Here is a 25,040-nt window from a genome sequence, read left to right on the forward strand (position 1 = left end):
TAGCATTGTTGACTTTTCATTTATTTTTCCTTTCCAGTTGCTTTTATAAGAAATTGTGAAAGGGGTGGAAAATGTTGGACATGAAGTTATAAACTATTGCTGCACAGCATTAAATGGCACAAATGGAAGCAAACTACGCATACATTTTTTAAGGGGCATCAAGGACACCTTATTTGGCGCCACCACTTGCTTCTTCCTCGTAAAAATCAGGAGAGCAGCAAGTCGGCTGATTGGACTTAACAATTTCTTGACAAACATTCTGCCACCATAAAATGGGTGCACATGCGGACTGTACATTTTCGCCAGGTCAACCGTAACTCACTTATTTTTTCTGGCAAAATTTTGGAACAAACCTTTCCCCTTCCCCCAAAGAAATCTGCTCAAAAGTAAAAACAAGTCTTGAAGAAAATCTTTAAAGGAGAATGGTTGTACTCCAACATATTCTCCATTTTCTTTCGCAAGTGTTCTCCCTAAATGTCCCAAGACCGTTGTAGTGTTGCAGTTGTTTTTTCTATGCAGAGTTAAAACGGTTGCAATTGTTGGAACCTATCGGGAAGGTCGGTCCTTTTATTTGTGCCTTGACACAAACGCCTTGTCAAGTGGTTTCCATCCCACCACCTCAGTTTTATTAAAGAGCACGTGGCCTCTTGGGGTTGATTTGCTTGCTGGCCTTCTCTTCTTCTTGTAGAGCACAGTGGAATGACTTAACTTTATCTGCGCCAAACACAAAAGGCAAGCGGTTAAGTCTAGATGAACGTTTAACTCAAGCACCTCAGAGCTGTTCTTTGTTTGATTCAAACCTCGGAGCTCTGTGAGGATCTCGATTTTCTGGTCCAGGATTTTCTCCAGCTGAGTGGCGTAGGACTCCACATCGTAGTCCACTTCCTCTTCTGTCATCCTAATGAGCTCCTTCTCGTCCTCCAGCCATCTGATTGACTCCTTCAAATTGGAAACCAAGAAATCTTGAATCACATGTAGAGGACATGGCCACTTTTGACAGAGCGATAGGCTATGGGTGCCCAACCAGTGCGTGAAGGAGGAGGTCCCAATTTCTAACTTTATTCCAGTTCTGTGTGGGGCTGAAAAGTACCACAGCTTCCTGGCACACGTCTTTGCAAAGTTGGCGATCATTTAAAGACTTTTCTCTTTTGTATAGTTGTCTAATTCTTCCAGTCTTGCGTATCTCCCTTAGGCCGTAGATAGCGCAAAAAACACATGCTGCCAGAAAGCACCTTGCGAAACAAGAACAACTGAAAGGACTGATATTGTTTTTCTCCAACAGGCTGCAGCATCGCGCTGCTAATCTCTGACAGGAAAACGTTATGCAAAAGGTATTATTTTTCCTGTTTGTTTTTTTTCCCCCAATCTTAGTTTTTCCCCTATCGATCTTCACAAACCGTCTTTATACCACCCAAGTAACGACCTGAGATATCTTGATTGCTATGTCATCAAATATAAATGCATATTGGTCTGATTAGAATAACACCCAAGGGGCAGCAACTACCAAATATTTTAATAATCGATGAATCAGATTACTGTAATAATAATAATAATAATTTCCTTGTATTGTCATTCTGTGTAACAATGTACACAGAACGAAATGTCGATTGCACCTGACCCGTTGTAGCGAGCCGAACCACCGACCTCCCAGTCAAGTGCTTCTTTCCACCACATGGCGCTGTGAGAGGTCACCCAGCATCCACCCCGAAGAAGAAATCCGACTTCCTCTTCCTAGTGTGTGTATATAGTATGTAAATGTGGAACAGGAGTCGTCCAATTTTGTTGTCACAGCATATCCCATGTTGTAACAATGACAATAAAGGCATATTCTATTCTATACTGTGTCTCCATTACGCTAAGAACTTTGACATTTTTATTGTTTAATATCTCATGCATCTATTCAATATGGTTGGTGTAAACTTTAAAGAAGAGGCCAGCCGTTTCTTCTGAAACGAAAGTGGATTAAGAAAGCTTGACGCGGTTGAGAAAATGGTCGGAATGCTTTTTTTCAGCCACTTTTTACCACATAGGAGGATCTCTTCCAAAGGTGTGATAAACTGAACATTATATAGAGAATATTATTTTATGAAATGTTTTTTTTTAGTATAAAACAATACAGATTACTTAAACAAGCCTTGGACATACTTATATAAACCGTAAATATACAAAATATAGCACTGAAGCAACTTATGAACAAATTCAATTTATGAACGATCGTCCAGATTTCGTTCGTAAGTATGGCAGCGTCTGTACCCGTTTTTCCCTCTGTCCCTTAATATGGTAGTATTTAGCCCCAAGTGTCATGTTTCATTCAATTTTCTTCTGCATATTTGTAGTAAAAGAATTGTATCTTGATTAAAATATAAGGAAACTTGCCTCGTAAAAGATGTCACGATTAAATGTTGCGTGTAGCGACACTTCAGATCATATTAAACATGTTTTTTTAGCCATTTTTGCTGGGAAAATATCTAAAAACTTCTGTGGTGCTCCAACAGGCGAGACAAATGTCATATAATGATTAATTTGTTGCTTATGTATACAAATAGATTTTGGGGATCGCCTAAATACCCTACACAAGTCATGGAATGAGATTTAAAAATGCTGCGGAATGTCAGACTTTCTTGTATGGTCTTACCTGGAAGACAGCCCGATGATCCTCTAGGACCTGTTCCTCCATTTTTACCAATTGAGAGACAGCCTCATGGAAGGAGAAAAGCTGAGGAGACACTTCCTCTTCCTGGAAATGTATTGAGTTTAATTACTAGATAAAATGGTTGCATGAATGCTATACAACTCTCAGCCCGTAACTTACGTTCTGCTCACAGAGCAGCTTGAGGTCATCTCTCTGCGGTGAACTGTTCTGCCATTCACCCTCCACAAAGTCCAGTTGGTTTATAGCATGGATGTTGACTCGACCTCCCTCCATCATCTGGTTGTGGTCCACAGTAAGCTCCTTCACCCTGAACCATAAAGTGACATTTATCTCATGAAGAATGCTCGTAGTAGTTCCCCCGATCACATGCGCTTCTAGAATCATCTTGTCAGATGGAAAATAGCTTGGGCGGGGTTGACTTGCACAGGATGACATCGTAATGGGAATGGCGATGTCATGCATGGAGAGTAAAGTTTTTTCTGAAAAACGTGGTTCATTCATACATTATTTCAGATTCAGATCTACTTTATTGACATTCTAGTACACGTGTATACAGAACGAAATGTCGATACATCTGACCCGCACAGTTTCCTTGAATGTACAGGTGATGTTCATTTGTGACAAGAAAGCAATGTTAGAATTGGAATTAGAATTGTCTTAATTATATGGGGTTCCTACAGTTGAGTAAAATGTTTTCCTTGCTTCAAGAGAGTTATTACTCAGTGAACCACTCAACCATTTGCCTGAGAAGAGAAGCTGCTGCATTGTAAGGTTTATATTTCTCCGGTCTGTTTGATGTTTCTCGTTTCACGATGGTGTCCTCTTGCTATGTTAAACTCTCCCCCCCCATTGACCCTGTGACTCAATTGTTTGTAATAAAATAGGGGAGCTGTTGCAGTTCTTCATGAGATAATATCAGTCTCGCTTGTCTCTCTTATTTTGTGTTTAATTCAAAGATGTAAGGTAATAGACCTAACAGTATGCCATTCATCTATCCATCCATTATCTGCACCGCTTATACTCATTAGGGTCAAAGGGTGTGCTGGAGCCCATCCCAGCTATCTCCTGGCAGTGTGTATGGAACACCCTGAACTGATCTGTAATGTATGTTCAGTAAGCAAAAATACATGAAGTATCATATAAACATGCATTCCTTTTGGTTGCACTATACAATGCAGCAACATCTAGAAGTCAAGTGTCCCTTTAATTTGCGACATAATGTAGTTTGTTTACCCTTAAATTTCTGTGTGAATTGGTCACCGGGTTGTGCCAAGGAGGAACTCAAAATGATGTTGACAATGTAGGCATAAAAAAAGATGTCACAGAAATCACAGATGGTAGGGGATACAATCATAAGTCACATGCAGATGTAAATGGTGAGCGTGTCCAGCAGTTCATAAATCTAATATACACACCCAGATGAAATCAAATACGAGAGCTGCCATATTTTGACACAAGTCCCATTAAATCAGTCAACCGATGAGTACATTTTAGACCAGTACATGCACCACCATGATCCTGCTCTCGTGTTTGAATTCATGTTGCCATTATAACAAGTCCATCAAGTACACATGATAATAACCGCGGCATAGTGCAAAAGCGCTCGACCTGCCAAGCGGAGTAGCAGCAAAATCATCAAACTCAAAGGTATTGGTGGGAGAGTGCTCAGGGCGACTCCCTTGACCACTTTGGGAAAAGGGAATGTCGGACGGACTAATCCCAAATTCTTTCACCCTACGACACGGCGTGGAGGTGCAGCATGGAGGGAGGCAGGGAAGAGAGCAGGATAGAAAGTTAAACGAGCAAGAGAAGGAAACAATTTACGACGACTGTCAATCTACGGTTGACAAGAATACATTGCCCAGTGAACTTGAGCACCTGTTGGCGTAGCGGAGCGTGTTGAGGGTGTTCTCGCAGGACGTCATACCGGGAGAGATTGTTGCAATCTGCACAAGTAAAAAAAAAGAAAATCTTTCAGAATACGACTGTTCCAAAATATATAGCGATGTTGGGATGCAGGCAGACGTGACTCACCATGCACGTACGGGAATTTTCACCGATGAAGGAGTCCCGCAGGACCTGGGTGAGTTTGCTAGCTCGGAATGGAGTATGTGGTTTGTTGCGGCCAAGAGCTCTGATGCACTCCTGAAGGGACACGCATGTTTTAAGGTATAGGCTGTAAGCCAGTGTCACATATCAAGTTTTTCCGCCTGACACATTCACAGCAAGCAGTTTCTGTAAAATAGAACTTTTGAAAATGTAACACTCAACGGCAGTGAATGAGGTCATTTCCTGTAATAACTGAGTATTTAATAAATTATGAAATTGCCTCCTATTCACTTTTTGCTGCAGTGTGTATTTTGCCTTTATGGGCTTTGTGAATCTCTATCTTCTGTCCTCTCTTGTTTATTCATGCTAGCGCAGCATGTGCCTGTGGTTCCCTAGCAGTCACAAACCTGGATTCAGCACATACTTCCATTGACCTCACCTAGCATTAGCGCTTAACTTGGTTATTTTGTCTGTTAGCATTAGCATCTTGCCTCACAGACACTAGAGTTGCCTGCGCAAAAGCTAGTATTAGATGCTTAACTGTTCAGAAGGATGAAAATGCCTACAAACAAATTATTGAAATTTTAATTTCAAACTAAAACTTCATTGGTTGCTGGTCAAAAAGTAAAATGTGTTTTTTGTCTCCTGTATTCATAAACATACGATTACTCTCATGTAAATCTGAATAGCAAAATAGGGATAGAAGCAGCCCAGTAAATACCAGAGAAAATCTTAGCAGCAGCTCGTTTTGTAAGGAAGCAGCATTTGAAAAATGACCACGCAAGAGCTCTATGTAAAACAAAAGGAAACTGTAATATTTGACCACTACATGTCAATGTATTGTGTAGTGCAACTGAAATCAAGTGCTACAAAGCACAAGGAAAAATAAAAACTATTAAGACGCAAAGTGACAAAACTACAGCTTTTTAAATTCACTTTTCACAAGATTTTCATTTTTTGGGGGTACCCATAGCAGCAAGATGGCGGCCAATTATGTTAATTCTACGTAAACCTCATGTTACGTAAAATAAAGTTTACTTGACCTGCTATTTTAAAAAATAAACGTGTATACGATAATGTATTTTTTTAATCAATTCAAATAAATATTGTTTTAGCAGAAGTAAAATGGAAGGAGACCAAGAGGACGTGGATGGATAGTGTTATGAGTGCTCTGCAGGAAAGAAGTCTCAATATAGTGGAAGCTAGAGCTCTTGTTGGTGATTGGAATGAGTGGAGAGGTGTTGTAAAAGGATAGTGGAATGGATGTTTGTACGCGTTCTAAGGGATGGGCAGGGTACTCGTATGATGCGGCAGGGGTAAACCGGTGAAAGCTGTCGGTCCTCTTTCATCTGGAGGGACGAAAGCATGACCAACTCGGATGCCAAGGTGCTTAACTTGTTTGGGTGTTTGGGCATTTGGGTCGGCCATGGTACAAAACATTTTGTGTGTTTTTTGCTACCTTTTCCCATTTTTAATTTTTCTTTGTTTTTATACGTGTTTGTCTTGCTGTCCGTCAGCCCTCTCGAGGGATATGACCAGGGTAGATAGATAGATGGATGAATATTGTTCTATAATGAAATATTTTTTTTACCAAAAGACGCGCTACATAGTAAACAATATCTCTTTTAGTAACATTTACAAAAGTAACATTTCAATAACTTATCACTGTTAAAAAATATTAGTTGTAATGTGATCAAAGAAATGTCAAACTTGTTCTCGTATTCATGTCCTTTTTTGTATTATATTCTTACTTAAGAATAAGGTTGAAAAACTTAATTTAGGAAACACAGCAGCACAGTGGTTAGCGCGTGTGCGGCAGAGTTCTGAGGTCATGAGATGGAACCTTCCTGTGTGGAGTTTGCATGTTCTCCCCATGCTTGCGTGGGTTTCCTCCGAGCACTCCAGTTTCCTCCCAAATTCCAAAAACATGCATGTCAGGTTAATTGGCCGGTCCAAATTGTCCCTAGGTGTGAATGAGCGAGTGAGTTGTCTGTATCTGTGTGCCCTGCGACTGGCTGGTAACCGGTTCAGGGTGTTCCCTGCCCACTGCCCGAAGATGACTGTGATGGGCTCCGGCACCCCCGCGACCCTACTGAGGATAAGCGGTGCACATAATGGATGGATAATGACCTTTAATTTAAGGGGACATTGTCCAGCTCTAACAGGCCTCTATATTTAATCCCTAAGACACATATAAGAAAACAAATAGATTTATAATCAAGAAGGCCGATGCTAAATGTCGGTTAACATCCCACAAACCTTGAGTGCCAGCAAACTTTTGTTGATCTCGGCGCCCTCCAACCGAGTCTGCCGGTCGGCGCTTGAAGTATCGGCTCCTCTTTCGTTCCCGGCCAAGTCAATGAGGGAAAACTTTCCATGCATCTTGCCCTTCCTTCGAAGAATGATCTGGAACACGGCGTGGCTGCGAGACGAGTGCGCGTTGGCTGACGTCTGCCCAGATGTCCTAGGGAGACGAATTGGTTAGATGAAGACGGCACTGAACTCCATGTGTTTCCGTGTATTGTACAAGTTTGCACCTGCAGCTGTTGCCCACTTCTATGAGCCTCAGAACATCTTCTGTGCACTTGACCTCCTTCTCCTGAAGCCCCACAACTTGCACTTGCTGTTTTCGGTCCTCCAGCACTCTCAGTTTAGTTTTCCGATTCAGCAAGTCAAACACCTTGCAAAGTGTGCATAGTTGAATTTAGAGTCAACCCTAAACTTGTCTTGACAATGTAATTCTCGCCCCAACTTGTGATAACTTGTAATTATCCCTGTGTTCATGGTAAATTAATTAAGCAGCAAAAGCTACTCGTAATATATTTTGAGCTGATTGACGCGAAGGCAACTGTACTAGCAGTTTAAAAAAAAACAAAAGCGACAAACATTATAAACATTATAAGGGACTCCTCTCACCACCACCTCTTTGACCTGTTGTCCTCTGGCGCTACGGGTCCTTAACAAAGACCATTTTTTTCCCTCAGGATTATCAAGTCAAGTCATTTTTATTTGAATAGCCCTTAATTACAATAAGTCTCAAAGGGTTGCACGGATAATTGCAAACTACAGACTATTATTACTCCATCCCCTGATCTAAAACCTACATGAGGGCAAAAAAAACCTCAAAACCTCAGGATGAGGAAAATGAAGAAACCCTAAGAAGGGACCACACATAAGGTAATCCCCCTTCCATATTCAAGAGCTGTCTTGCATTAAAAATAAACATCCTAATTAGTAAGATTACCTGCTCACAATATTTCTCAATACACGTCTAAATAAATCAAATATCTTTAATTTAAAAAAAAAAAAATATATATATATATATATATATATATATATATATATATGTCATACAATAGTCGAACTGTAATAAATGTCAATTCCGTGACTCTATTTAAGTCAGTTTCTTGTCCCGATGCCCTCTTGCAAGAGTTAAGTAACACTTTGATGAAAGTCAATTATGTGGAAAAGTTTAAATAGCCTATACTCAATCCAGGCAAATACAGTACTTACATTTGTGGTCAATAATTGAAATTGCAACATATATTCATATGGTAAATTAACTAACATTATTAAGACATTTTCATAAACCCGATTGTCATACATTTTACAATACTAAGTATAAATACTACATTTAATATGAACTTGGAATCATAAATACTTGTTAAACCATAAATGTATAAACACCCATTAATAAACACTCATAATTATAAAAAAATACACCTTCCATCGACAACATTTGGAGTTCTCCATTTTTTCACTACACTCAAGTGCTGCATTATCACCACCCTAAACAATCGTGCAAGACTGTAAAAAATATATATACATCTTGCCAGTTGTATTGAAAAATTGGTATTGTATAGAACAATTGGTATTAATATCTTGTTTATCAATTTATTGGGAAATGTTGTTGCTGTTAAATGATATTGCACTGTTGTTCCAATGCACTATTTTTCATTGCACTAAAATTACGATGCACTTACATCTGAGGCCAGTTTCCAAGCACCAACTTGTAAAACTGTTTGCCTATTTATCCTAAGATTGTAGTCTTTAAGCATGATTTCACTTATTTTGTTTATTGTTGCTGTTGACTGTGTATCTTCTGCTGATGCTCTTGCAACATCCATTCCAGCCTGGCCTTCATGGAAGGGGTATTACATCATCTGCAACCAATTTCTTAAATTTCCACATGCTGAGGGTTTTTTGTTATTCCTTGCCCTCATGTCAGTTTCAGATCAGCGTATGTTGTCATGGTGGTCTGTGCAGCCCTTTGAGACTTGTGATTAAGGGCTGTACAAATAAATTTGACTTGACATTCATTTTATTATTTTTTTTACTATTTACTGTTGCAATTTATTCTGAATTTCCATTACAAGTATTACAAAGCTTCCTGATTTTTGTCAAACAATTTCTCAAAACAAAAACATTAAATAAAATAAATAAACAAAATAGAAAAACTAATGAGGAAACTACATAAACCAGAAAATAAAGAGAAAACAAACAACATATTTAGGAAGGAGTGAGCAGAAGCCTAGCTTATTAGCGCTCACCCCTTTGCAAAACAAAATATATATTTATATACAGATGCATATACACATACATACATACACATTTGCATATATACATACATATATACAGGCTACATATATGAATTTACACTCGTACAATCCTATATGCATACTTACACAACGTCTAACACGTGTTTATCCTGGAGTGTCTTATTTCAATCTTTTTGTAAATAATATTCACTACATTGGTATCAATGACAGAAAAGACACTTCTAATTTAAAAAAAAATGTCGTAGTATGGAGTGGTGAAGTACTACGAACTACTATAAAATTACTAAAATCCGAAAAAACAGTGAGACATGTCTGGTTTGTTATCTGAAACTGAAGTAACCATGATGGCATGTTTGTTGGACAGTCATTGACAAGTTGGCTGCCTCTGACATGATTAATGTTAAGACTCTAGTGATGGGCAAAACGCCCCGCGGCATCAAAGCTAGAGTTGAGTAAGAGTGGGTGTGGAAAATGAAGCCCCGTTTCGAAGTGTGTTAGTGATTCGAAGTCTGTCGATTATTATTGTCACGAGACTGGTGAAAACGAGGCCTCAGTTTGGGTAGAGCCTGTTGAGACTCAACCGGTCACGAAGGTATATACCAGGTTGAATCAGGTGCAAACGTGTTACAAGTTAAGGCACTCAAAAGTCAGCCAGGTAGTTCATTTATAGTCAGAGACGAAAAAGATGAAGTCGCACTGCATTGGACACAATTATTTTCATAAAAATAAATAAACAATTGGAAAATTATATGTGTGCATTGTTGCATTCGTTGAGAGAAAAAAACAAGTCATTACCAAAATAATATTGATTCTTCGTGACTTCATTGCAACGTTACGATTTCAAAACACAGCTGAAATACTGCTTTCTTTCCCAGGGCAATCACCACCCTCAAGTTGTGCACAAAACTGTAAAACAATAAAAATATATCTTGCCAGTTGCATTGAGAAATGGATACTTATACTTTATTTATTTACTTATTTGGGAATCATAGTTGCTGCTAAATTATATCGCACTACTTCTAATTACACTTTTGTTTGTACTATTTTTCATTGCAGTATTCTTACAACTTGGGCCAGTCTCTGAGCTATACCTTGTAGATCTTTTTGCTAATTTAGCCTGACTTTTTTTTTTAACCCGAGTTTTCTCTTTAAAATCTGTATTACACGTTTACTCTTGAGTGCCATGTCTACTATCATTGCAAGAAATGTCCAGCATGTTGATATCAACGAGAATTTAATTCAAATCACTTCAGCGGGGGTCAGTAAATGGCAAATATGACTGAAACACCGAGTAATGAACCTTTGGCTAAAAAAATTTGAGAAAATGCCTGAATGGGTTCTGAGGCCACTCTTTGCCCACGACCAGTGGACGCACAGAACATGTTTTTACCACAAAATTACTTGTTTGATTTTCTTTAGAAGGAATTAAGTCCAGAAAAATGTTTGCGTTTCTCACCTTACCACTGTAGATTTCAAAAAAGGTTGCAAACACTTGGAGTTCTAATTTCTTATAATTGGGTTTCTTCAACATGACAAATACGTCCCGAGCTGGACACAAATACAAACGATTAATGGCAAACGGAAATGCATTTTAAACATCAAACATTGTTCATTTGACCTTGGTCTTACCAGCCAGAGCATAAATTCCTTTTGAGCAATCTTGGTTTTTCCCAGAGAAATCTCCACCCATTGTCTAAAATGCAAACGCTTTACATAAAATAAAGGACTTTTTTATTAATAGTCTCCGATTTAAATTACTCACATGTGTTTTACCACTGCCTGTTTGCCCATAAGCAAAGCAAGTGGCCATGCCTCTCTCAAATATGGTCTCCACTAACGGTCTGGCAGTGAACCTTCAGAAAACACATTTTATGAGGCACAACCACTTTATAACCAAAACAAACTCTGATAGAGACACAACCTACCTGTAAACCATCTCATTGGTCGTGGCGTCATCAAAGGCGTAGTCAAAACGGAAGGTTTGGTTCTCCAAGAACCGAGTCAGGTCCACCTTCTGTTTAGGTTCGTGCACCATTACTACATCCTTGCTGGGAATTGTTATTACGTCCAAATCCTTCATGTTGAGTTCTGAAAAAACGGGCAAAATAAGTGGGCATGTCGACATAGGAGAGTATAAACACAAGATTTGGGCATGCATACCTTTTTTGTTTAACGGACGTTTCCTCACGCACACACATATTCTGTGTTCTTCAATCTAAACAGCACAAGAATAAAACATGACTCGAATTTTCACTGTCAGGTGCACTCGTACATCGAGAAGCAATACTTTTTCCTCACCAGATCTGCTGCAGTTAGAGGACGGTAGTCTAGACTGGCGCGGAAATCTCTAATCATGCACATAATCTCATAATTAGGAATGGTTGCGTCCACCTCCTGCAAAAGGATTTGGACAAAATGATGTACTGTATTATCTCGACCATAAGGAGCACATGAATGTCTCCGATTTTCTTTAAATTGTGCGGCTCCTCCTATCGTGCAGTCAGTCTTGTGTGTGATGTAAAGCTGTGGGCGTATCTGAGGACACAATGAGGCTGCCGTACACACTGCAGAGTTTAATACTTGATTCCGATTTTTGCATGAAATCCAATGTTTTTATGAGATGGTTTATATTTCCAACGAAATAAGACTTGAATGCGATCTCCTGTGACTTCTATGTGTCTGTGTGTAGACTACCATATTGTGAAAAGTGATGTCACAAGCAATGCATTGTTTATGGAAATTTTTATGGATGCTAATGCCATAGTTATTGTGCTACCGGAGGCTGAACAGAGTTGTCCCCCCAAATATGAATGAATGCCCTCCCTGTTTTTGTCCGCCGTGTGGTGTTGGTTTCTACGCTACGCGGAAGAACATGGAAACCGAGCAGCCATTAGAGAATTAGAGATCAAGGAATCAAAGGTTCCAAGTGGAGGAAGCTGCAAAATGGACTAAGACAAGTTTTTATCCGTGCGTTTTACTTTGTAATCAATACTTGAATGAACCACAACTAAACTCAGTTTTGCAACCAAGTATTTTTAAATACGCACACTTGTGTACTTGTCTATGTTTTAAGGCGGTGTTGTGCCCAAAAATGCCTCCTCTCCTGCATAAAAATGTCCCCCTTGTACATAGGTCACTAAAACGTCTTCTTATCTATTAGGGGGAATGTAATAGAACAGTAAAGGATGGAGCATTTGCACCTTGTATGCGTGAGGGGAGACATTTAGAGCAGGGGGCAGCATTTTTCAACACAACAGCAGCCGGAAGGACACCCGCGCCCTGAGTAGTGTTAGATATAGAAATAAAACCAGCTACGGATACTGCGCCTTTTAACTTTGTGAAAATAGGGCAGTAGCTTAACATCACATATAATATGGTATTTGTTTCAGCATGAAAATACCTGAGCTCTCTTTTCCCTCAGCTCCTGTTGCTGAAGTCGACGCTTTTCCCTTTTCTCCTGCAGCTTCTCCACCTCCTTTACACAGTTTGACTTCCTCCTAGCTGCCACAAAAAGAACAAGTACCATGACACATGGATGTTTCACACTTCCTCAAGAACAGGTATTTGTCACTGGGAACAATTATAATTTCACATAGGGGGCCACAATGCATCAATCAAAATAGTAATTTTGATGTTTGAGTTTCACTATTATGGGGTTACCCGAATCTCAGACCACACCAGTAGGATTTAAAAAAAATAAAATGAAATCATTACGCATTAGGTCCCAAAATATTGTCTTCAGATGTGTGTTTTCATGTTTTCTGAATGTCTGTGCAGACGTGGCTTGAAATTGCAAAAATTACTCCAATCAACTTTTTTTTTTGAATTATCAATTTTTTCACGACTATGAGGCGCCAAATATAATAGACACTGTTCCTAGTTTTTTGTTGTTTAAAGGTTCACCTTGTAAAAGGTGTTGGTGAAAATAAGTGTGATTCTGTGCATTTTTAGTCTGCTTTGTTTGAATTATTTTTCTGAATTTTCTTTGTGATAGGTCAAATTTCATTGTCAGTCACTCGTTCGTTGATATGCTCATTTATCACAGAGGTCATGCTCAAAACCTGCGGTTTTCAATTCACAACCTATGACAAGTTTTGTGATGATTAACACTAGAGTGAGTTCCGATCGTGAAATGTATCGTATTGAGATTTTGGGATATTGCTACAGCCTTACCAACTAGATTCATAAGATGCACCACCATAGGTTACGATGAAAACGGTAACAGCATATCCTGACAACATCAATAGGTAAAATGAAAGGAATACACCAGGATAGGGTCCAAAACTCCGCCTTGTTTTTCCAAAGAAAGCAGTATATAAACGCTTAGATTTCCTGCAGTTCCAGTTCCCAAGCAAAGCGTTTATTAGAGGAGACAGATAAATAATCCTCCTCTAATCTCGGAGGAATTAATGAGCTAGGTCAGCACCAGGACCAACAAGTAAAAATAGGGAAACGCCATTAATTTCGTGCGAATCAGAAGCTGTGGGTATAAGTGGAATTCCTCAAAGTTCATAGATGAGCATTCAACTAAAGAAAAAGCAATTTCAGGCCGCATTGGCCTAGAAAAGTAACATTCAATACCAGAGGTTTTTTTCACATGCTCTCGATGAAGCAGCAAAACACTTGAAACTCGGACTGGATGACACCCACGTATTATTTCCTGCAATATGGTTTGAATCTGGGCTACATCACCAACACACCACAGACATCAATACTCCGAATAGTACCTGGCAGAATTTTTACAGGCTTCGTACACCTTTTTTAAAGGCCAAATTCAAGCACTTTTTAAGGTTTTTCAAAATCAATTTTCCAATTTCCCCAATACCATTAAAATAAGGAAATTGGTGTGAATCATGTTTTTTGCAGAGCCATGAATATAGCTACATGCGCATTCATCAAGACATTTGACTTTCTGATCTTGAGTAAATCACAAATATGTTTGTGGATCTGAACAATAAATGATTTAATATTTTTGAAACAAAGCTCTCTTCATATAGGTGTTGGGTATAAAATGACTATGATATGTAGCTAACATGTTCAGTTGCAGGACTTTCTTCCAATTCATATTTACCCCAGGGAAACACTGCCGTAATTTTTTTGCATGGCTCATAATAAATGTCCACAATTGATACGTAATCCTTGCACTAATATAACTTTCATGGTGTCCTGTTTATGAGTAACATTCCCTGTCTTCTTGGGTGCTTAATGGGAGAATGCCATACAAACTAATGCCAGCCAGCTTCCGTTAATCACAAGGGAAGAAGAACTGCAATGGCAAAGCGAAGACACCAGAGAGTAGTGTTGGCATCGTTTTTAATCAGGCTTCTTGAAAAACAAGCCAACAACTACAAGCATTTTTCAATCCTTGAAAACACATCATTAAAATTCAAGCATTTTCAAGGATTTCAAGCACCCATACGAATCCTGGTGACAGGTTTATGTACACAGATGTACTATCATTTTCTATTGGGAACTATAATACAACAACCAGAAACCCTTGTGAGGATTGTAAACGTGATACATACAGAGTTGTCCAATTTCTCTTCTGGTGAATGGCTGATGCAAAAACTCTGTAATAAAATGTGGTCAAAAGACAAGAAATTCTAACTATAGCACCAATGCGACGTTTTTTTCTGTCAACAATAACACCCATCACTGACACAGGCAAGTCTTATAAGGCAGTGTTTCTCAACTGGTGAGTTGTGAACAAAAGTGGGTCTTGGGCAAAGCTTTGCCTAGGCAAAATAGGACTGAGAAAACAAATAAACAACAGAGGGTCAATTACACTTAACAGTAGATGGCAATAATGCCTTGCAAATACGAGGTAACACCAGCCATTTCACACCAAATTAAAGAAACGGGAAAAAAATATATCCAAATGTCTCTACCTTGAAAATGTTACTGAAATGTGTAAGCCAAGTGTCATTAAAGAGAGCTGCTGCACGATCAACTGCCACTTTTTCTGGATGTTTGGTTTTTTCAACAAAAGCAACAACTTCCTCCCACTTACCCAGCACCTCTCTAATCTCCTTTTTAGACGCCATTTTCTTGGGTTTGTCTTCCTCTTTACTGTTTTCAAGAGTAATATAACCTCCCTCGGATATTATATCAGTGAAGCGCCGTGTAAATTCTTCTGTGGATTTGTGATCGGCACTTGCAGTTTCTAGATTATACTCCTTGGATTGGTCACTCAGACAAACATCGTTTCATCATTCTCCTTTTTTTCTCAGTCACCTTGCCATTTCCCTTTTTCTGTGACTCATGAATAAGGCCATGAAAAGAAGATTCTATAAAATGAATCTAAGACAACCCTGCTGTGGAATATAGGTAATCAACAGGCATTACCAAGGGCGTGGATCAGGTACCTGATTGTGTGAGGCGTACACGAAAACTGGACCGAGCTGATGGCGGTGAGTGATCAAGAGCGGTCTCAAGTGGTAGCTTCCGGGACTGCTCGTGAACCGGATTTTTCTTCATTCAGCAAGATTTTTGTTAAAAAAAACGTATGTATAGAAATTCCCATGTGTAGTGGTGCTTGTATAAAGAGTCGCCCCTATATATTCTATCTGTAGTTTAAAGTGCACCGGTAGCTCTTTACATTCAATCATTTTAAGAAGAATTATTTTCTTGATTTGGGTCGCGGCTTAAAATTAAGGAGGGACGGTGGTTCCTGAAGTAAGACCAGTTGAGAACCACTGTGACAAGGCAAGAGTAAAAAGAGAACTTGAACTTTACCATTCGGCAGCGGCTGCTGTCCGGGAACTTGTGGCGGCTGCGTCTGGAGTGATGAAGGAATCGGCACTGCGGGTTCGACTTGCTGAGACAGAAGGGGACGGGCCTGAGTCGGAATCACTGCAAACCAAGAAAAAAAAAAATAAGAGATGGGTAAAAAACACATTCTTCTTCCCTGAAGACCCACTGAAACAAACCTCTACTGTCCCTGGACGGCGTTTCCAATTTTGAAGGTGCGATCGTCCCACGATTCTGGAAGGAAAAAAAAACATATAACATCTGTGACATTTTACTCCCATCAATATTCAAGAGCAAAATATTTGCTCTATTCTTTCTACGTAATGGTAGTGGCCAATTTCAAATTATTAGTTCAAACATGTGAGACAAGATGAGTGCTAATCAGAGCACAAGCTTCCTTTAATCACATGCTAGTGGCTGGTGATTTTGTACATTAAACAGCACACTGTCAGGCTTTTGTTAAAATTATATTGTTAAACACGATGTTACAAAAAAGTGACACTTAGATGTCTTTGATTTGATGTCAACTCATTTCCAGTTTTATCAGTGTACTGTTACATCGACAATGTTATGGAGGACTGATCCTTCCATATGTAGGAAAAAGGGTTTAAATAAATGAATACCTACAAATCAATCAATGAACAGATAACTAAACCACATAATAAAAACATAAATGACATAAATTCAATTTCTACATTTATCTATCAGGGTTTGTAAACCTTTTTTCATGGCCAAATTCAAGCATTTTTAAGGACTTTCAAAGCCAATTTTCCAATTTCTTCAGTGATATTAAAAGAATGAACTCGGTATGTGATGGAAAGTGCAATATTTTTGAAGAATCTCAACAAAGCTTTAAGTTAAATATCAACAACACGCACCTTTGCAATTTTATTAACCTTCACACCCAAAGTCGGAGGAGGTGTCTCTGGACTAGGGACAATCTCTTCGTCTGGTCCCACGTCAGGGTTAAGCGCAAAAACACTCTCCAAGTCAATCTGCCCGGAAACAGAGGACAATTAAAAGTTAGTTGGATCTCGGCACAGAGGCTAAGACAACACCACACAGCTGACACCGCAAAGCTTTAAAAGTCCGTACAATAAGTGTTTCTACTGGATTTAGTCTATGGAGTTTGGTTGGGTAACCATCACAACTCTTAACACGTTCCCATGAATTGTTCATCACTTGATAAAACAGGGACGGGTTTCAAATGGTAGTTTACCTCTTTCCCTTTTGTATCTCCATTCTCTATCCACTCTACCGTGACACTTTCATTGTCCTCGTTCAGGGACGTCACCATCGCCTCGTGTATGCGGCCTGCAAACATGTCACGAGTACCAGTAAATAAATGGGAATAAAGTGAACCTTTGTTTATTGCCCGGGTTACGTTCCAAAAATAATTGTGATGGACAAAATCTTTCTAAGTACGAACTAGGGCTGCACAATTCATCAAATCGATCGAATCGAATCGATATTGCAATGTGTTGTAGTGCTAGTGTGTAATCGCAAGGATTTATAGTTCCATGTTAGCGAGTGATGTAGTGTTTGGCCAACTAGAATTGTCACAGTTCGGGTTTTAACGGCGCTGGCTAATTAACGGCACTAGCAAGCAGGACGCTATGCCCAAATCCTCGTGTGCCCCTCGTGTAAGCAGACAGTACCCATAATAAAAATCCCCAGAAGAGGGCGCCATTTTCGTAAGGTTAAATCATATCAATATCATTATCCCTCGTTTTGTCTTCATTTTTGTAATTTATTTTAGACAGCTTACATGGAAATGTGAATAAAAACATTTTCATGTTTATAAGAACTCGCAAAAAAGCCAAACTAGCACAGAAAAATGCAAATTGCAAATCAAAATTGCAGTACTGGTCTGAAAAATCTCACTTAGGTTTGTTGTCCAAAATCGTGCAGCCGTAGTACAAACCTTACATTTAATTTATTTACAATTATTATACAATAGATACTCCAATACATTGAAATGATCAAAGAACAAACCCTTTTTACAGGCCTGAACATTTGTTCAACAAATAAAAGTACAGCACACCGTACCGTTAAACATTGAGCTATATATATATATATATATATATATATATATATTTACCAATACCAAAATTTGTTGGCCTGGAGAGGGATGGGTGCCACCAGGCAGTATTTGCTCAAGACACACCGCAGGAAATGGTGGCCCTACAACCCTAGTGATTAAGGGATCCAACCACCCACCAACCCCAACTCTCTTGGGAACTGTTTAGCCAATCAACTTTAAACTTAAGAGATAAAGGTTATAAATTGGGACATTGAAAATAACAAATTTGATGGTTTGATTTTAATTATTCAAGGCCCCTTTTTAAACAATAGTTACAAACTGTTGCATTGTGGAATTTAAGCAAAATATAGACATAAAAAGTCGGATGAGATTTAATGGTTAATATCGCTTAAAATAATAATTGTTAAGATGGATATAAAAAAGATTTTGGGCCTAATCACCCAGCCCTTTGGGATTTTCTTAAAACTCAGTAGGTAAAGTTGATAATAAAACACCAAATCATTTATTAGTCTAGCACAGACAGAAAAATGCCATACTCCATACTCCAGCACAACTACCCCAACTGAGAGGCTTACTGATATATTAAAACAGATTAACTTTCGACACATGCAAAGGGGATCGCATTAGGTGCAGTTCATTCTTTTGACTAATGTTGTGCACTGTTGTTTGTTGTTTTGACTATTATGCACTGTTTACACCATTTTCATTGTCAGCCAATCATGCTGCCGGTTTTTTTATATCCACACCCATTACGGCAGACTTGCGGATTTAATTGGAAAAAGGACTCAGAAGAGGGCTTTTAGAACAGTTTGAAATTTCTTATGTGAGGTTTGGGCTCTCTTCCCTGTTTTACTTGCATTTACAATATCCATTGATGTATTTTGAGTCTCTACTAAAGTTATAATATACAGAAGACTTTCTCTCAAAGTGTAATCTTATCTGAACCCAAAACAAACTCAGCAATGCCACAGATTTTAATGAAAAAAAAAAATTGAAGCTGGGCCTTAATACTAGGTTAAAACAGATACATTGGACACTAAAAAGGGTGCTAAAAGAGTCATTGTAGTCATCATATTTAAAGCTTAGAAATTTAATTTTCTGTCAACAGCACGTGACAAAACCTTCTAATATGAATAAAACAGCTGTATTTTGCTTAAGCTCATATTCCAAAAATGTACTATTAGTCAGAATGCTAGGGTGAGCCTTGAAAGGGGGTATATTAAACAAATTAAGTGTGATTAGACAAGCTCTTCTCTATATATATTATTTTTAAATCCACCTCTTTGGCAAATGGTCCAGCCAAGAGAGAACGCTACAAGCAAGCAGTGGTGACAAATACCTCGTCCACTCCGGTCATCAACACCAGAGTTCCCAAAAGGTGCGTTCTAAGCCCGCTACTCTACTCCTTGTACACCTATGACTGCCTCGCCTTCTCCACTGCCAATCTCATCATCAAGTTAGTCAACGACACCAGGCTAATTTCCAATGATGATGAGACAAACTACAGGAGAGAGGTGCAACATCTGGAGTCATGGTGTCAAAACACCAAAAAAAACAAGGAGATGGTGGTGGATTTTAGGAAGAAGCACATAAAACATTGGCCTTTCATTATAGGCAAAGAGGAAGTTGAAAGGGTGTGAAGTTTTCAATTCCTTGAGATAACAGTGACTGAAGACCCGTGCTGGGGGGGGGATCATACCATTTCAGCAGTGGTAAAAGTAAAACAGCGCCTCTACTACCTTAGGAACAGTCACAAACTTCTACAACTCTGCCATCAGCAGTGTACCGATGTACGGATGCTTAGTGTGGTTATCCAGCTGCACTCACGCTGACCAGCTGGCTCTCCAGTGGGTCTGGGAATGCTGCCGGGAAATTATGGGAACAACTCTCCCTGAGATCAGCACCACCTACGCCACTCGCTGTCTGAGAAGAGGCCACAACATCCTGCGGGACCAGCACCACCCCACTAAACCACCACTTCCACCTGCTGCCCTCATGGAAAAGATACCAGTCAATACAGGCCAGAACATCTAGACTGGCTAACATTCTATATCCACTAGCTGTAAGGCTATTGAACTCTGCAAATGCACCGCCCCACTAATACTTTCCTGAGTGAACGATGACCTCTGTCGGACACAATTGCACATCAGCATTGAGTTATTTAACTATGCTGCTATTGAGTTTTCATGGTACCATGTATACACTTTTACCTTTGTGTATACAGTATTGGGTTATTTATGGGGATTGGGTTTTTAATCGATATTTATTCTGAATATTTATTTTGTGGATCTTTGAATTTTCTTTTAACTGTGAAGGGATGACTGGATGCTCCAAATGAAGTTTCGTTGTTCCTTGACAATGACAATACATTTTCTGAAGCAAGCTTTGATACTACCATAGAAATAAACAAGTACTTGAAACATGATCATCCACAATAGAAATAAACAGAAAGGGTACAGATTTTTTTTTAAATCACTAGCTGGAATACAACCCTCAAGAGAAGTTGATGGCAACATTTAAGAACTTAAACTGAATGCTAGCTTTAATAGAATGTTTTTCTTGACAGCATGCCCTAAATCTCTTTTGAAATCACAAAAAGAAAGCAAAAGCTTGACATATGCGAAAATAATGTTATTTGTGATTTTATACTCTACCTTAGAGAAGTTACTAAACTGGTTAGACCAGTGGTGTCAATCACAGAGCGGGGCCTAAATTCAATGCACACTTAATTTATGTTCCTAAAGCATTAAACAGACTCATTTGCAAAATGATTAAACTTAATCAGATCTTGAATCAAAAGAAATTTGTTCCAAGACCCTAAATTGTACATTGTAATGTAAACATGGAGAATAAATGTAAGCGTTATGTCTTCATTCCGGCTAGATTGGCTCAAAAAGGAAAATTGTAAAGTGACGTGTGATGCTTAGTTAATGATAAGGCTCAAACAGATATGAGTTGCATTGGCAAATAAATAGTAAATTACTCAAAGGGCTGCTGTCACAAGTATCTTAAAATCAAAACAAAAAATTACAGAACATTTAGGATGGCTGTATAAGAAACTAAAATCTCATTTTGGGATTTGTAGTTTTTATGGCACTTCAAACCACAGTACAAAGTTCACAGTTGGTTGTTATACTTGAGCTTTCTTAACGGTGAATTTAGCACCTTCTAATTTTGTGCAAGTTAATAGCCAATGGCTGACTTGGTAGAAACATATAGCATAGCAGAACACAAATATTTCCCCATTACAAGGCACAAGAAAATAAATTAACATTATGACATCTGGTTTCACAAATTACGTTGATTTCAGCCTCAAACAATAAATATGTTAACCACAAGACGGATATAAAAGACCAAAGGTAAAACAGTTACTGTGTGCAGTGTCATTGGACAGCAATTCAAACAAGAGTACATAATTTTGTAGAAACATTACAATAAACAAAAATCTTCAAGTGATACCAATATGTTTCACTCACTGAGTTGTTTCAAAAGTTGGTCACACTGACATTATTTCAATATCGAGGCAGGGGAATTGTCTTCACAAAATTCCTCTGTAGGTATTGACGCTCATGCAAATATAGGTCACAGTAGCTACTAGTGTTCCTTGCCAAGCATCGCAATCATACTTCACATAGCTCAACTGCGACTCTTCATGATGAAGGCTTTCTGCAGTGCTCTCATTCATCACCTTTGTATTTCATGGAGGATGGCATTTTTGTTGAGCAACAAGGGATCTGTAAGGTGGCTAGATTGGCTGGCGCATCTCCCCTGACTTAAAGTCTTGCATAATTCCACTTTAGTTTTCAGAAATAGTGTGTATTTGTCACTGTAAGTTAGCTGTTAAATCTCAACCTGCTTTAAATACAACACCTTTTCCCCAATCTTGGAAATCCATTTATTTCAATCTGACATCTGTGGCAAAGGAAGCCTTTGAATGTCTTATGCTGACGACCTGTAAATTGTCAAAAGTCCCAAATTGGACCCATTTTGCCCACTGAGGAAGTAGGTTGGTGGGAAACACCACAATCACGCACACTAAAATAGTCAAGAACTTCAGCTCAGCAATCAACAAAAATTTCTCCAAACTCATCTAGTTTACAATCTCCTGCTTTCTGTAGATGGGTTTAGCAGTGGCGGGACATGGCAGATGAGGGAAAGCGCTAACATCTTAGCTTAACACAAACCAAGCGCCAAGCTCCGCTCAGACTTGATTTTAAGGGAAATTACAATGTCCCAGGACGTGTGGCCAACATTAAAAGGATGCACTTCGAGTGGCTTTGTGTCGGTTGGGTGAGCTGTACTGCTTTAAATGTTACATATTTAAAAACCTACAAGGAGACAAATATCCATTTGTGGGTTAACTTAATTAGAAACATCCATTAGATTAAGTATGTCTGTAGGTAGGTAGGATGAACAATGTTTGAATACCTTTTCCATTGTCAAATTCAAGCAATTTTTAAGGACTTGCAATGTCTCTAGCACCATTATAAGAACAAATCTGGTGTGAATATGTATTTTGCAAATGTATCGGTAATTTACATATGCTATTTTTTAAAGCCCCACTGTGTAGCATTTGACCACTAGATGGGACTGTGTTGGCTGGTGCAAGAGGACCAGAGCCACAGAGCACAGTGTGGCGGCAGGATGCCAGATAAACATGGCGGCTACCAAAGTGGGGATACTAATGATAAATGGTCTGCATTTATAAAGCGCTTTTCAAATTACTGAAGACCTCCCAAAGTGCTTTACAATCTGCTTTACACTTACCCAATCACACATACACTCACACACCGATAGTCAAAGGCAGCTTTGCAAGGCATGCACCTTAATTGTAATTCAGCTAGGATGATCACTTTTCTTTTATATTTTAAGGCCTGATGATAAACCCCAACATAATAACTAATCTGCAAAAGAAACACAAATTCATCTACCCAATTTTTTTCCAAAATGAACATTGATGTGATAGTTCATGATTTTTTTCCTGGTATTACAATCAATGTTTTTTTTAACTGAATAAAAGTTTTTGTACCACTAGGAGGCAATACATTTTACATATCATCCCATTAATCTTGCGTGCGTATTTATCAGGACATTTGATTTTTAGATCTTGTGTAAATCCCAAATACATTTGTGAATTTCAACAATAGGTGTATAAATCTTTTTTAGACAAATATCTCACCATTTAGGTGTTGGGTACAAATTACAGTAATATGTAATAATAAGTTCTTCCCATTACAGTTTGCCACCTGGAAATGGTACCGTAATTGTTTACATGGCCCATAGTAAATGTCCATAATTGCTATGTAATCCTTGCACCAATACATATTTCATAGTGTCCTGTTTAGGTGTAGCATGCACCCATGCGCCTGGGCGCAACCCCCTAGGGGGCCAAGATTCTTCATAGGACAATGCCATACAAACTAATAACAGCTACCTTTAGTCATGAGGGAAGATGAAATGCAATGGCAAAGACACAAGGAAGCGGCGCCTGCATCACTTGTTGTGATACATGGCAACAATTTCAAGAATTTCTACCACTTTTACGCCAAATTCAAGCAACTTTAAATCCTTGAAAACAACATTAAAATTCGATACTTTTCAAAGATTTCAAGCACCCATACGGACTCTGTACAGATATATGCTGCATAATGTCATAACCAGTCAATTGAATGAAGAAATAGACAGTGCTGCATCTTGACACGTGCTTAATTGTTAAACGGAAACAAGTTATTGATGCACTGGTGACATGAAGATCTCTCTATAAAACCACTTTATGGCTCAAATTTGCAATGTATCCAAGCTTAATGTTCCCCCGTACAAGATCGTTCCGAAATTGTTCCCCAAACACATCCAGTTTAGCATCCCCTGCTTTCTGCAGATGGATTCAGCATGGGAAGGTCATAAGAGAAGAGGCAAAGGACTATCATCTTAACTAAAACCCTTAAAACAAGGACAAACAGGCTTAGAGACAGTTTCATCCTCGGGGCTGTCGCCACCCTGAAAAAGGGCTCAAGACTGAAAACTATATGTCTCACCAGTTGTATTGAAAATGGGTTTGATGCTAAATGCAATCACACTATTTTTCACTGTGCTACTTTGAATGGAAATTGGAGCCCCCAAACACTATTTTATCAATAATTTTGTATATGTCATTTTTCGTTCAGTCTTTAATTATTCATCTTGTTTATCCTGGAGGGCCCGGTTCAATCTTGTTGCAAACGATGTTAACTACATTGTATTCTATTCTATACCACATGTCATCTTTGTGCCAGAGTCACACCTGAATCTTAACTTTTAATTTGAATTAAATGTTTCAGACAATGCTGTTTCAATTCAAATACAAGGCACAGTCATGCATCATTTTTTTAATAACTTTAGGCCTAAAAACTAAATCAGCAAACACATTTGGGATTCATTGGAGGAGGTATTTGTAAATAAACCAGGCCCCCAGAAAGTCACTTGATATCTCAAATGTTTCTGTTTCAATGTCAGACATAAATTTTCCCCAGCAAACCAGAGAGCTCCTGCAGCAAGAAACTAATTCCTGATGGGTTAAACGAGATCCTTAAGAAAACCGCGACTGTACTTTTTGCATGTTGAATGCCACGAGCTACAGTGAAAATCACGCACAGAGTTCAGTCACAGTGGTTAATCTGAAAGAGTCTATTGTATGGTGTGTGCCCTACTTTAATACCAAAACCAAAATGATACATCCCAGTGGTTGAAGGGGCTCAAGTAACGAGTTCTGTATACAGTATTGAGCTCTGATAATATAGAATAACAAAAGGCTGAAATGTGTCAGGGGTTAATCAATGAAACTAAATAAACATGTTTAATCTTGGGCTACATTTAAATCAAACATTTTTTTTATTTGTAGGACATTATTGTTTTACAAATAAAACAATGTAGTTAAAACATGCACGGATGCTGTGCCAGCTTTAAAGATGCTGGCTCTAACAGATGGGGTGGTGGCCTGAATCTGGTG

General features: G+C 38.7%; 1 protein-coding gene across 2 annotated transcripts in view; it reads right to left on the minus strand.

The window, feature by feature from the left end:
• LOC148365608 (kinesin-like protein KIF2A) overlaps positions 1-25,040 on the minus strand; it is a 26,932-nt gene continuing 1,892 nt past the window's right edge. The window contains exons 3-22 of one of the 2 annotated variants that reach the window (XM_088335995.1): positions 17,231-17,325; positions 16,890-17,006; positions 16,191-16,245; positions 15,997-16,113; positions 12,662-12,762; positions 11,560-11,655; positions 11,422-11,476; positions 11,187-11,349; positions 11,024-11,114; positions 10,891-10,954; positions 10,718-10,809; positions 7,240-7,382; positions 6,962-7,166; positions 4,688-4,798; positions 4,532-4,599; positions 4,262-4,387; positions 2,813-2,960; positions 2,636-2,737; positions 801-939; positions 1-714 (exon numbers count right to left, since the gene is read on the minus strand). In XM_088335995.1, the coding sequence (XP_088192121.1) occupies positions 629-714; positions 801-939; positions 2,636-2,737; positions 2,813-2,960; positions 4,262-4,387; positions 4,532-4,599; positions 4,688-4,798; positions 6,962-7,166; positions 7,240-7,382; positions 10,718-10,809; positions 10,891-10,954; positions 11,024-11,114; positions 11,187-11,349; positions 11,422-11,476; positions 11,560-11,655; positions 12,662-12,762; positions 15,997-16,113; positions 16,191-16,245; positions 16,890-17,006; positions 17,231-17,325 (2,174 nt within the window). In that variant the 3' untranslated portion in view covers positions 1-628. The remainder of the gene's footprint in view (positions 715-800; positions 940-2,635; positions 2,738-2,812; positions 2,961-4,261; positions 4,388-4,531; positions 4,600-4,687; positions 4,799-6,961; positions 7,167-7,239; positions 7,383-10,717; positions 10,810-10,890; positions 10,955-11,023; positions 11,115-11,186; positions 11,350-11,421; positions 11,477-11,559; positions 11,656-12,661; positions 12,763-15,996; positions 16,114-16,190; positions 16,246-16,889; positions 17,007-17,230; positions 17,326-25,040) is intronic. The other variant, XM_088335996.1, reaches the window with a different exon arrangement.

Source organism: Urocampus carinirostris, chromosome 5 (assembly GCF_059441175.1).
Source record: "Urocampus carinirostris isolate Australia breed hairy pipefish chromosome 5, RoL_Ucar_1.0, whole genome shotgun sequence".
NCBI classification, from domain to species: Eukaryota; Metazoa; Chordata; class Actinopteri; order Syngnathiformes; family Syngnathidae; genus Urocampus; species Urocampus carinirostris.